The sequence below is a fragment of the Laccaria bicolor genome, genomic scaffold, assembly GCF_000143565.1.
Source record: "Laccaria bicolor S238N-H82 LACBIscaffold_111 genomic scaffold, whole genome shotgun sequence".
NCBI lineage: Eukaryota > Fungi > Basidiomycota > Agaricomycetes > Agaricales > Hydnangiaceae > Laccaria > Laccaria bicolor.
In genome coordinates, this window is record NW_001889982.1 from 33,490 (window position 1) to 45,207 (window position 11,718).

General features: G+C 48.4%; 4 protein-coding genes across 4 annotated transcripts; 3 read left to right on the plus strand and 1 right to left on the minus strand.

The window, feature by feature from the left end:
- Window positions 1-11: 11 nt before the first annotated feature.
- Window positions 12-1,490, plus strand: LACBIDRAFT_296756 (uncharacterized protein; the record flags this gene model as incomplete). Its single annotated transcript, XM_001890548.1, has 1 exon — window positions 12-1,490. The coding sequence occupies one exon, from the start codon at window positions 12-14 to the stop codon at window positions 1,488-1,490; it is 1,479 nt and encodes a 492-aa protein (XP_001890583.1).
- Window positions 1,491-2,431: 941 nt separating this feature from the next.
- Window positions 2,432-2,737, minus strand: LACBIDRAFT_296757 (uncharacterized protein; the record flags this gene model as incomplete). The annotated part of the gene is made up of 1 exon (XM_001890552.1): window positions 2,432-2,737. The coding sequence occupies one exon, from the start codon at window positions 2,735-2,737 to the stop codon at window positions 2,432-2,434; it is 306 nt and encodes a 101-aa protein (XP_001890587.1).
- Window positions 2,738-3,253: 516 nt separating this feature from the next.
- LACBIDRAFT_296057 (uncharacterized protein) lies at window positions 3,254-5,415 on the plus strand. Its single transcript, XM_001890549.1, has 3 exons — window positions 3,254-3,289; window positions 3,343-3,429; window positions 3,489-5,415. Exons 2-3 carry the CDS (start codon window positions 3,422-3,424, stop codon window positions 5,272-5,274), a joined length of 1,794 nt encoding a protein of 597 aa, XP_001890584.1. The 5' UTR covers window positions 3,254-3,289; window positions 3,343-3,421; the 3' UTR covers window positions 5,275-5,415.
- Window positions 5,416-5,590: 175 nt separating this feature from the next.
- Window positions 5,591-8,135, plus strand: LACBIDRAFT_192361 (uncharacterized protein; the record flags this gene model as incomplete). The annotated part of the gene is made up of 11 exons (XM_001890550.1): window positions 5,591-5,702; window positions 6,206-6,280; window positions 6,330-6,498; window positions 6,520-6,598; window positions 6,649-6,878; window positions 7,122-7,204; window positions 7,254-7,274; window positions 7,325-7,465; window positions 7,520-7,729; window positions 7,786-7,897; window positions 7,931-8,135. 11 exons carry the CDS (start codon window positions 5,591-5,593, stop codon window positions 8,133-8,135), a joined length of 1,437 nt encoding a protein of 478 aa, XP_001890585.1.
- Window positions 8,136-11,718: the final 3,583 nt, after the last annotated feature.

An 11,718-nucleotide genomic window follows, 5' to 3' on the forward strand; every position in this document is an offset into this window, starting at 1 on the left:
GGTGTGCGTTCATGTTCATGGAGAAAGGGGAAATCACTATAGCTGGATTCTCCAAAGTCGTCGATGGTGGAATAACAACGCTGCTGTGGCCTCGCGACGTTGCCAACCGAAAGAATGTTTTTCTCGTCTATTTTATCATCTTCACCTGCTTCGGGATGGATTATTTCTCGTCTATCCTGACGGGATCGGTCACCTGGCAACCTACGTTTATTCTGGTGGATGGGTTTATACCTGTGGGGAATATCAAGGAGGGAGTAGCCGGGCAGAACATTGCAACGTATCGAAACGATCCAGTCATTGTTTCGAACACTATAGAAAGTGGAGCGGCTTTGTCCTTGGTTTCCTGGGGGAACCTCAACACGAATTCTTCATATCTTACCCTGCCATCCAATCTCACCCGACGTCCTATTATCCAATACGCAGAGACTCAAACCATTCAATATCTTCCCATCAATTCGACATTGGATACAATCCGCTTGCCGTATTTCAAAGTGAATAATTTTGAATACATCACAGACCCCGAAGCTGTTCTCTCAAGTCAACAGAAATCATTGCTCAACGATTCTAGCATTTATAACCCCTACATCGCAGACCAGGGATTAGCTGCATTCCTCCCCGATGCTTTTTGGGGTCCAGGCTCTACTCCTAACTTACCAGATCCTACCAACGTATCTGAATCTCGGATTCTCAGTATTCGAGTCCTTTCCCCGGCCAATCCAAATTGCACCTCACCTTACCCCGATTCTTACATACCCTCCAATGTCAGTTTCTACCTCACTCTCACCAACAACTCAACGTACTACTCCTGCTTCGCATTCGCAAACGTGACATATACAGCTGGCGGTGCAGTTTGTCAGAACTGCCAGATTGTCTTACCCGCCGTTGTTGAGGGCAATATCGAAGATGACGATATGCAACCCGTTCCAGATCCTCTGACTATTGAGGCGCTGGCGATAGCTCCGTCGGTTGGAACACATACGCTGCTCACTGTCTTTTCAGCACTTACGACAGACATCTCAACTCCCTTGAACAGTATTGCGATCGAGTTCGTTTCACGGGCCTATCAATCCGCATGGTCATCCTTAGTACTGACGCTTGGTTCTATTGGTCCAAATAACGAGACGAGTGTGGCATTCGCCCTCCCTGCTTCGCACCCCACTGTTACTCGCTGGAGGGTCTATCTGTGGACTGGAATACAACTTTTGCTCTTTCTGTGTGGCGTCGCTTTTGCGTATTGGCAAAGTCGCTTCCGCCATCCCTGGTTTTCGGATCCTACGATGATAGCGTTCCAGCTTGATACCGCGGGGCTTTTCCAGCAGGGTGCAGTGGCTGATCCGAAGGATCCTTGGGATCCAGATGCGGAATATCCTGCTGGGACTCTTCAGCTGGAGGATTATGATCAACAACGGCCTGGGCAGCCTAGAGCTGTGACGTTGATACATAGAGACGTGAAGTACACCGAGCTCGAGAATGTGGAGGCGAAGCTTTGAGCGCGTCTGTGAGAACTATAACACTGACGTTGTATACGTGACCAGGAGTTTGATATGCTTCAGGAGTTTGAAATCCCCGATTTCCTCTCTTAATTTTGACACAGGCTTTCTGGTATTTTTTTCTGGACTAATTATGACTCTTACAAATATGAATATCAACCTTTTTTGTGCAACAACCGAGTCTGACAAGCTCAGGATTTTAAAAGGTGGCTTTCGGCGCATCAAAACCGTGATGTATGCAAATGATTTTCAAGATCTAATCCGATCCTTTGCATTAGGGTATCTAAAAATTTACAAGCATGTACTAGTAAACGACGCGACTTCAAATACAAAAAATCGAGCAGAAAGGTGAAGAACTATGCTTATAATCCAATGAATTTCGATTCTTTGTCTGCTGAGCGTGACAGACGTGATTTTGGGCTGCGTGGTTTTGAACCCTGGCAGTCGCATCACCTATCAAAATTCTGACAGTTGGATGTGACTTGGACGTGACAGCCATTTCAATCTCCCGAAACAATCGACTTCGACGACCGGTAAGCCTCCGTCAGCTTCCACCACTGTTCAATAAAAAAACTAAAAATATATTCATGTTCATGAGATACACATTCACCACCACACAAAATTTGGAGGCCCGGAGTGGAGCGGTTGTGGCATAATTCAGCCAAAGGTCAAATCGTTTCAAACTCCTGGTCACTGATAGTACCCTCAATTACATCGCTGCGGCTGTAACCTGTTCCATAGAAATCAGCTGAAATCACTACTAGAGGCTGACACTTAGCAGCGGCAGCAGGCACCTTGCTTGCTGACAAATACACTCCTTTGCACCAATGTGACGATGCGACTTTTTTTTTCGTAACAAAGGAAACAGTGTTCAAGAGCTATAGCGCTACATAGTTATGTATATAAACATTGGAGCTGGCGCTAAGAAAGAGACGACGATATCATGTTTTGAAAAGACCAGTTGTTTGCACCGGTTTGCTCGCTCGCGTGCGCCATATGCAAGAAAAGAGCCCCATGGCCCGTAGAAAGTTTGTTTGTTCATGCTTGCCCGCTCGCGTGCGCGATATGCAAGAAAAGACCCCCATGGCCCCTGGGGCCCTGGGTAGTTTGTTTGTACCTGTTTGGTATTTATGACCTTGGGAGACCTTGACAAGCAAGGTGATATGAATTGGCGAGGGAAAACCCTGTGCAGGAAATTGCCGACTTGGACACGTGGGGAAAACCTTCGGCTTCGGAATGTGCAGCATTCATTTTTCCCCCCACACCTTGACACTCTGTGCGTTCAGGTGGCCACTTACACAACAGTTGTTCTTTTTCAACTCGCCAGCCATTGATATTTTAATTCTTGGATGTCAGCGCTTCAGGCCTCAAGTCGTAGGCGAGTCAGAACATGAGGCTTCCAGTGGTTTCTTCAGGGTTTCTTGGCAGGTCCGTGCGACCCTGAGAGGATATGTTTTCTCCCAATCGTCTGGTTTTCGTTTCTCTTCGTCGAGATTCAGGCACTCGAGTTTTTATAAGTAGGCGGTGACAGTGTTGAGCTAAGCTTGCATACAGTAAGTGCTCGAAACTCTCCCCCGCTTCGGTCTCTGACAACATTGCACTTTAGAATGGCCCCGTTGTTCGCGGAGAGTTTCACAAAGGCGCCCAAAGGGCGCCCTTCCTTTTATTAAAAGTCTTATCCATCACAAGCCATCACATCACTTGAGCCCTTGGCCCAATACTTAAGCACCCAGTAAGAACCTAGGTTGGCGACCAAAGTTCTCAAACCATCACTACAGTATCTCGACTTTGGATTTGGGGTAACGCCCGTTACTCCTCTCGACTGAATTCTTTTTTTTGATTATTAGTCAAGTCACAGCCCTGCTTACGACTATCGACTGGGTTCAAAAAGAGACGTTCATCTTATCTCCAAGGTTAGACTTCTGGAGAAGATGTCTGGGTAAGTGCCTCTGTTCTCTCTTCCACGCTACTTGAAACCGTAACTGCATGGTTTTTCAGGATACTTTCCATCCACAACCTGAAGAAGGCCGTACCTTTCATCCTTCACTTCGCCTTGACGATCCTTGTCGCTTTCGTGACCCTCTACCTCATTGATTCGCGTAGTGGGGATAGAATCTACAACCTCAACCATCGTCAGCCCCATTTCACCGACCTCGATGGCGGGAAGACTACTGCTGGCCTCAATTCATACAGACTCCTGCAATCCGACATCACAACCGCGCTTAGCATCGCAGCCAGCGCCACTCGCGCAGCGGCTGCGTGCTGGGCTGGCAAGCTTCTCTGGCGGTGTGCGTTTATGTTCATGGAGAAAGGGGAAATCACCATAGCTGGTTTCTCCAAAGTCGTTGATGGTGGAATAACAACGCTGCTGTGGCCTCGCGACGTTGCCAACCGAAAGAATGTTTTTCTCGTCTATCTTATCATCTTCACCTGCTTCGGGATGGATTATTTCTCGTCTATCCTGACGGGATCGGTCACCTGGCAACCTACGTTTATTCTGGTGGATGGGTTTATACCTGTGGGGAATATCAAGGAGGGAGAAGCCGGGCAGAACATTGCAACGTATCGAAACGATCCAGTCATTGTTTCGAACACTATAGAAAGTGGAGCGGCTTTGTCCTTGGTTTCCTGGGGGAACCTCAACACGAATTCTTCATATCTTACCCTGCCATCCAATCTCACCCGACGTCCTATTATCCAATACGCAGAGACTCAAACCATTCAATATCTTCCCATCAATTCGACATTGGATACAATCCGCTTGCCGTATTTCAAAGTGAATAATTTTGAATACATCACAGACCCCGAAGCTGTTCTCTCAAGTCAACAGAAATCATTGCTCAACGATTCTAGTATTTATAACCCCTACATCACCGACCAGGGATTAGCTGCATTCCTCCCCGATGCTTCTTGGGGTCCAGGCTCTAGTCCTAACCTGCCAGATCCTACCAACGTATCTGAATCTCGGATTCTCAGTATTCGAGTTCTTTCCCCGACCAATCCAGATTGCACCTCGCCTTACCCCGATTATTACATCCCCTCCAACGTCAGTTTCTACCTCACTCTCACCAATAACTCAACGCGCTATTCGTGCTTCGCATTCGCAAACGTGACATATACAGCTGGCGGTGCGGTTTGTCAGAACTGCAAGATTGTCTCACCTGCCGTTGTTGAGGGCAATATCGAGGATGAAAACCTACAACTCGTTCCAGATCCTCTGACTATCGAGGCCCTGGCGATAGCTCCGTCGGTTGGAACACATACGCTGCTCACTGTCTTTTCAGCACTTACGACAGATATTTCAACTCCCGTGAACAGTATTGCGATCGAGTTCGTTTCACGGGCCTATCAATCCGCATGGTCATCCTTAGTACTGACAATCGGTTCAGTTGGTCCAAATAACGCGACCGGTGTGGCATTCGCCCTCCCAGCTTCGCACCCCACCGTTACTCGCTGGAGGGTCTATATCTGGACTGGATTACAACTTGCGCTCTTACTGTGTGGCGTCGCTTTTGCGTATTGGCAAAGTCACTTCCGCCATCCCTGGTTTTCGGATCCTACGATGATAGCGTTCCAGCTTGATACCGCGGGGCTTTTCCAGCAGGATGCAGTGGCTGATCCAAAGGATCCTTGGCATCCAGATGCGGAATATCCAACTGGGAAGCTTCGGTTGGAGGATTATGATCATCAACGCCCTGGGCAGCCTAGAGCTGTGACGTTGATACAGAGAAACGTCAAGCAGACCGAGGTCGCGGATGTGGAGACAAAGCCTTCGGATCCTTGAGCGGGTCTTGTTTTGTTACAACTCCCCCGTTCCCCGCCCTCTAACGTTGCATATGGTGGAAGGCAAGGATTCTTCGAGATATGTATGTGTTATGATCACTGTAACGGGCATTCTATACCATTCTATACATACCCTGTCATTGCGATGTGGATTTTCTCCTTATTTCCTTGACGTTCAGCGTAATTGCGGCAATTCGTGATTACAAGTGGTTATGTACGTGAGAATATCTTTTAGTCCCGCTTTTCTACCTCGCCTCCGCCAGCAGAATGCACAGATAGCGCCTCTCTCCTCTTCCACTACACTCTTTGCGTGCAGAATGCCCAGCAATCCTTCAGCAGTACCGGCGCTCTACAGTACTCCACGTCTCACGACCTTAATCGCCAGTCTCATCGTCGCTCTCGCTGCTGGAACCAATTATGTGAGTTGGTGTCAGGTTGACGTCTGTAATTGAACCTAATTGATCTCGCTGGCAGGTTTATTCAGGTGAGGAGGTTTGAATGGCAGGCACATCTTTGACGATGTTTGTTGAAGTGAGGATGAGTGGGTGGTGGTTCAAACCCCTAAGGAAGCAGGAGTTGCAGCCATATCACTTGCGCTAGGACGAGGATGCTAGTGGGCAAGTTGTCATCGGTTTCGAGAAAAAGCATTGGCTTCATGACGGCCAGTGCGTCGTTAGTGCGGCCATTCGAGAGTGCGCTTTCTCGCGAGATATTCTGGACGGCACACGACCTGAGGCCTGAGGGGGGCACATCGGAGTGCTTTCTTCATTTGGCTTTCATTGGGTCTGGATGGTTAACCGTAGCCGAGCCCCGAGCCCCCTTAAAGGTTTCGGTGACGACAGTATTGATCGTCAATCTACTCATTTCATCTCATTCGCAGATTCTCTTCTCATACATCGGGTTACTGATATGACTTCTTTCATTTCATCCAGCATACGCTCCCCAGCTCGGCTCACGACTCCGCATCACGCACACCCAGCTGAACATGGTCGGCTTAGCCGGGAACAGTTAGTGCCACTTTCTCTCCCTTTCTAGCCTCGCATTGATTCTATTCAGTCGGTGTATATGCCAGCGGCCCAATTTGGGGCCGGATCGTCGACCGCAGAGGACCCCGCATTCTTTTGGCGTGCGGGTTCATGTTTCTCCTTGGGGGATACTCTGGGATCCGACACCTCTACGATGAGGGGATACCTGACGACGCAGCGTCTCTATCCACGTTAGGGCTGTACACCCTCGTTCTGTTTAGCTTCATGACTGGAGCCGGCGGTAATGGCGGCCTCACAAGCGCTGTCAACTCGACTGCTAAAACCTTCCCCGATCGCACGGTACGTATCATGCCCACAAACCGTCTTCTCAACTGAACCATTATGCATAGCGAGGCTCCACGACTGGACTTGTTATTTCTGGCTTTGGCCTCTCCGCATTCCTCTTTTCCACCATCTCACACCTTTTCTACGCAGGCAACACCTCTTCCTTCCTCTTCCTTCTCTCAATGGGTACCGCATTTCCCATGATAATGGGTTTCTTCCTCGTTCGCCCCATTCCCCTCCCGCCAAGCAAGCACACAGATATCGAAGAACCCCGAGACGCTGCTATTTCGTCAGGGTTGGCACACGATAATAGCAGCCATACTCGCCTCTTAGGGGGTGACTCGGACGATAATTTGAACAGTGATGGGGAAGTAGACGATCAAGGTTCTTATTACGCGCAACTTACCACCGCTGCGGACGCTGGTGCTGTCTTGCCGCCGTATGCGTCGAGGTTAGAGGAGGATAGGACTCTGGAGTTGAGCCCTTCTAGGCACCAGCATGGGAGGAGTTCGAGTCTTAGTCAGGGAGTGGTGGAGAGCTTGGAAGGGCTGCCTAATGTGTATGGGAAGAGGCTGTGGAAGAGTGCTGATTTTTGGTTGTTGTTCAGTATTCTTTCCATTCGTGAGCTGGTCGCTTATTTGGTTGATGTGTGGCTAATTGCGACGTTTAGTTAGTGGCACTGGGTTGATGTGTACGTTATGACGGAGCTTGTTAAGGGGTCACTTACCTACCGATTTCTAGACATCAACAATGTCGGTTCCATGTCCCAAGCTTTGTATGGGTACAATAACCCACACTACGACGAGGCCAAAGCCTCCCAATGGCAATCTAAACAAGTCTCCTCCATAAGCCTAATGAATTTCACAGGCCGTATTTTCATAGGTTCGCCCTTCCTCCACCCCTCTAACCCTGCTTTCCTCACCCCGTCTCTCATAGGCTTAGTATCCGATCTGGGTAAAAACCACTTCGGCATGCCACGCTCATACTCCCTCGCCCTCGTCTCTTTCTTTTTCTTCATCTCCCAAGTAGCCACAGCGTCAATCAACGACATCCAAAACCTGTGGATCGCCAGTTCGCTCCTTGGCCTCGCGCACGGGAGTGTATTCTCCCTCTTCCCAACTGTGTGTTTAGAGTGGTTCGGGATGCGTGCGTCTCCTCTTTCCCTTTCTTTCTAATAGTCACGTACTAATTTAAACGCGAAGCCCACTTTTCGGAAAACTGGGGATACCTATCTCTATCACCCATGGCAGCAGGCAACCTCTTCTCACTCGTATTCGGGCGGAATTTGGACGCGCATGAGGCTTCTCCGTCTCAGTTCTCTCTGCCTGAAGTGAGTGCGGAACCGAGGTGTGGGCAGGGGTTGGAGTGTTATGTTGCGACGATTTATTTGACTATTGGTGCTACGTTTTTGAGTATACTTTTGAGTTTGTGGGCGGGGTGGAGGGATTGGAGGAAGATTAGGGGTGTTGTTGGGCATAAACCATATTCGGCTCGGGGTGCAGGTGTGGATGGGAGGCATAGGCTGGGGGAGGACGGCCAGGAAGTGTTGTAAGTTGGCTACTTTTAGGAATCGACTGGAGACCATGTTTGCCTGCCGAAAAAATAAAACAAAATAAAAAGAACTTATTTTATCTTATCGTATCTTATCTGGAAACTACTGACAGGCTGCTATCCTTCCCATGTTGCAGTCGTTCATCCCCTGGGTTTTTGGAGTATCTCCTTGCCCTTCTGCCCTCACATTCTGGTCAAAAGTACATCCAGCATCATTTTGGGGGTAAGCTGCTGATCTTGTGCCGGTGTTTTATCAACACCGAAATTTGTGATGGGTCAGCAACAATACTGTGCCATTTCGATCAATTCGGCAGGCCATGTTACGCATTACGTGCCTAAAAAAAATAAAAATAAAAATTCGGCTCATGAAGGAGATGACCGTTATATAGATGTTTTTTCGGCAGATAGAGGAGAATTCTATAGGTAACCTTATCCATTTTTCAAGTTTACAATTTCTTAATCAAAGTGCTACACAATAATTAGAGACCAGGAGATTTTTTTAACGATTTTTTTGGCGATTTTTAAAGCAGTTTTTAGAATTTTTTCAATGGATTCGGCACTTGGCCAAAATGACCATTACCTCTGTTACATTTCGGCGGTTTGGGAGGGGCCGTTACGTGTTATTGCCGAATTGATTGAAATGGCATTGGGCCAGGCTGAATGGACTTCCATGCTCTCACACAGTCCTAGGACAAATGAATCATTGTTGTTTGTGTATCCAACATATGATAAAGCTCTAGAGCACTTTGTTGGAGCCATTAATTTTTTGCTCTGTGAGGGTATATGTGAAGCACTCCCACTGTTATGTTGAACTATTTTTGATCAAGCAGGATTAGTGATGTGCTGGCCTGGCCTGAAAGCTGCAAGCCAGCCCAAGCCAAGCCCTCTGAGGCCAAGCTCTGTGAAGCTGTTGCAGGGCTTGGTGTGGCCTGTGGCTCAGGCTTCACTTCTTCAAAGCCCTGAGCTGCAGCTCAGGTGTGATACGGAATAGGAGAATACGCACAGACTCGCTTACATAATCTTGACTTCTTGACGATTATTGTACGTAGCAATCTCTAGACATAAAACCACCATCATCTTGCTAACAAGCTTGTGTGATGAGTCTACCGTGTCCACTGCTGGTAAGACCAAAGGGTGAGCACCCTTCACAATGCTCCCTCCTCCACAGGATACGAGAGCCCGTCCTCTGGGTTAACGAGGGTCTGCCTAGGACTTCTAGGCAACCCTAGGAGACGAGCGCAACCTCAACAGTTGTGTTCTCTCCAATCACTTCTATTCATCGACCTTACACTACGACAATCTACTATGGTACTATGAGGCTTCACACGCACGAAGTCCCTAGTGTTTAAAGGTTCAGTTCAGTCCGGTTTTTTGCCCCAAAAACGCGCAACCGTGGACCGCAACTGGTCCAGGACCGACCCAGATATTGAGGGAACCGAACCGAACCACCTAGGACCGGTCTTTTGCGGTCCATGATACCGGTTCAGACCGATCCAGACCGGTTTTTTTGCGTATAATTTATTATACCAATATAAACCATTTGTATCTCAACCATTATTACTCTGAAAAATAAACGGGTTATATAAAATAGTAAAGCATATAAATACCCATCATTCTACCAATTTTCAAGAGATTTAATGAAGATTTGACATAGCTATGACTGAAACCGAATTACATCTCATAGAGACTCGGGTAAAATATGGATTTGGTTATATCTTTCTCAATTCTTAACCGTTTTTGATGAAACAAAAACCCAATAAAAAGCAATAAACGTGGTTACAAGGCTATGTAACGCACGTGACCGTTTAACCGATTGCAACCGATTAAAACCGGTCTTTGAACGGTTTTAAAAGATTTTCGAAATGAGGCAACTGGCAACTGGACCAACCCCAAATTGGGGCAACTGCAACCGAAAAAAAGACCGGACCATGGTCCGGTTCAGTTCGGTCCACCGGTTTTTTGCGGTCCTATGGACTGAACCTTTAAACACTAGAAGTCCCTGCACGCACTGAGGCTTTACATTGGTGGGGGCACCGCGGACTTCACATCTGATGTTGAAGTCTCGCTCTGGGAGAGCTCGGAGGCTGTTGATCACGTCATAGTAAGTATGACTCATCACTTACGAGTCACATCGTTCCTCCATCCCTCTCCCTCGCCGTACCATCCACTACCCACTCCTTTCCACTCGTTGCTGAGCACAGTCCCTCCTGCGTTTGCGCGAGTATGCCCTGGAGCGCTGCCACAGCATTCACGGTTATTCGACTCACCTTAGTAATTCCGATTATCCGAATTCAGTTAGTCGTCTAGCCCACCGCTAGATCCTTCACCCATCGCCCTCATTCATTCAGTCCACCCCTCTCCCAACCGACTCTACCCGATTTAGCTATGCCACACACACCGGATGAAGGATCTTCCTCGACTTAGTCGGCGAAGTTTTACGATCAGACAGGGCGCCGCCAGTGTATATAAGAAATAGACTAAAGTTTCGTCTCCTTCAGCTACACTACCATGGCTACCCCTTCCTTATCCAACACCGACAACGCCGACCCCTCTGACAAACCAAAAACTACCGGTCGCTCAACCAGAGCTACCTCCAAAAACCTTCAACTCGCGGAAGAGAGCGCTAGAGGTGCTAGCACCCCAGCTGTTCCTTCTGCTAAGGGAAAAACGACAGCTACGTCGCCAATTGCGGAAGAGAGTGCGAAGGGTGCTACTACCCCCGCTGTTCCTCCCGCGAAAGGGAAAGCGACAGTCGCGTCACAAACCAAACCATCTAAGCCAGGGTTGTCTTCACAGAAAGCTCCAGCTCCACTACCCCTTCCTCAGTCGGGTTCCAGCGCGCCGCAAGGCAGCGTTGTGCCGATCAATCCTCCTGGCCGAAACCTAGCGTTTTTGCATGAGACAGGACAAATCCTTTCGGATGCGCCATCGCTCACTTACTTGACGACTATATCAAGCATCTCTACGCTAGGTGCCAAGGATGCAACAGTGCCTACGGAGCATCATCGTATCTTCGAAGGCATCGCTACCTACGAGGAAGTTATGATCTATGACGAGCCCTTGTCGGCATCCCTGGCCCGTTACCATCGTCAGTTCAACTCAGCCATTGACGATGACCCCTTGATCTACTTTGGGGGTGTTGACGGGAGACTTCCCGGGAGATCCTTAGAAGACTCTCAGGGAATTAGAGATCTCCTATGGTGCTGGTACTCGCCTCACATTGACGGCGTTTGGAACAATCTCCCATCGATAATCGACCAGTTCCATAGGATCAATCTTGATCCCGAATATATCAACGACTACACTGTGGACTTGGTGAAGTATTATTCGGTGGCGCCCATGTTCCTCGAAGAAGTGGCCCAGATCTTCTTAGCCATGTATCAAGTACTCGACGCCTTTCAAACCTTCTTGGAGGAGGGCAATCGTCAACCATTCGCATTCGATCCAGAATGGAAGATGCTCAGGATGCTAGCCTGGCATACTAACAAAAAGGACATCTTAATTGGTTACGTAGTCTTACAACGACGATGCGAAGTCTGCAACTCCCACATCAAGGAATATTTCAACGCGATGCGACAGATGTT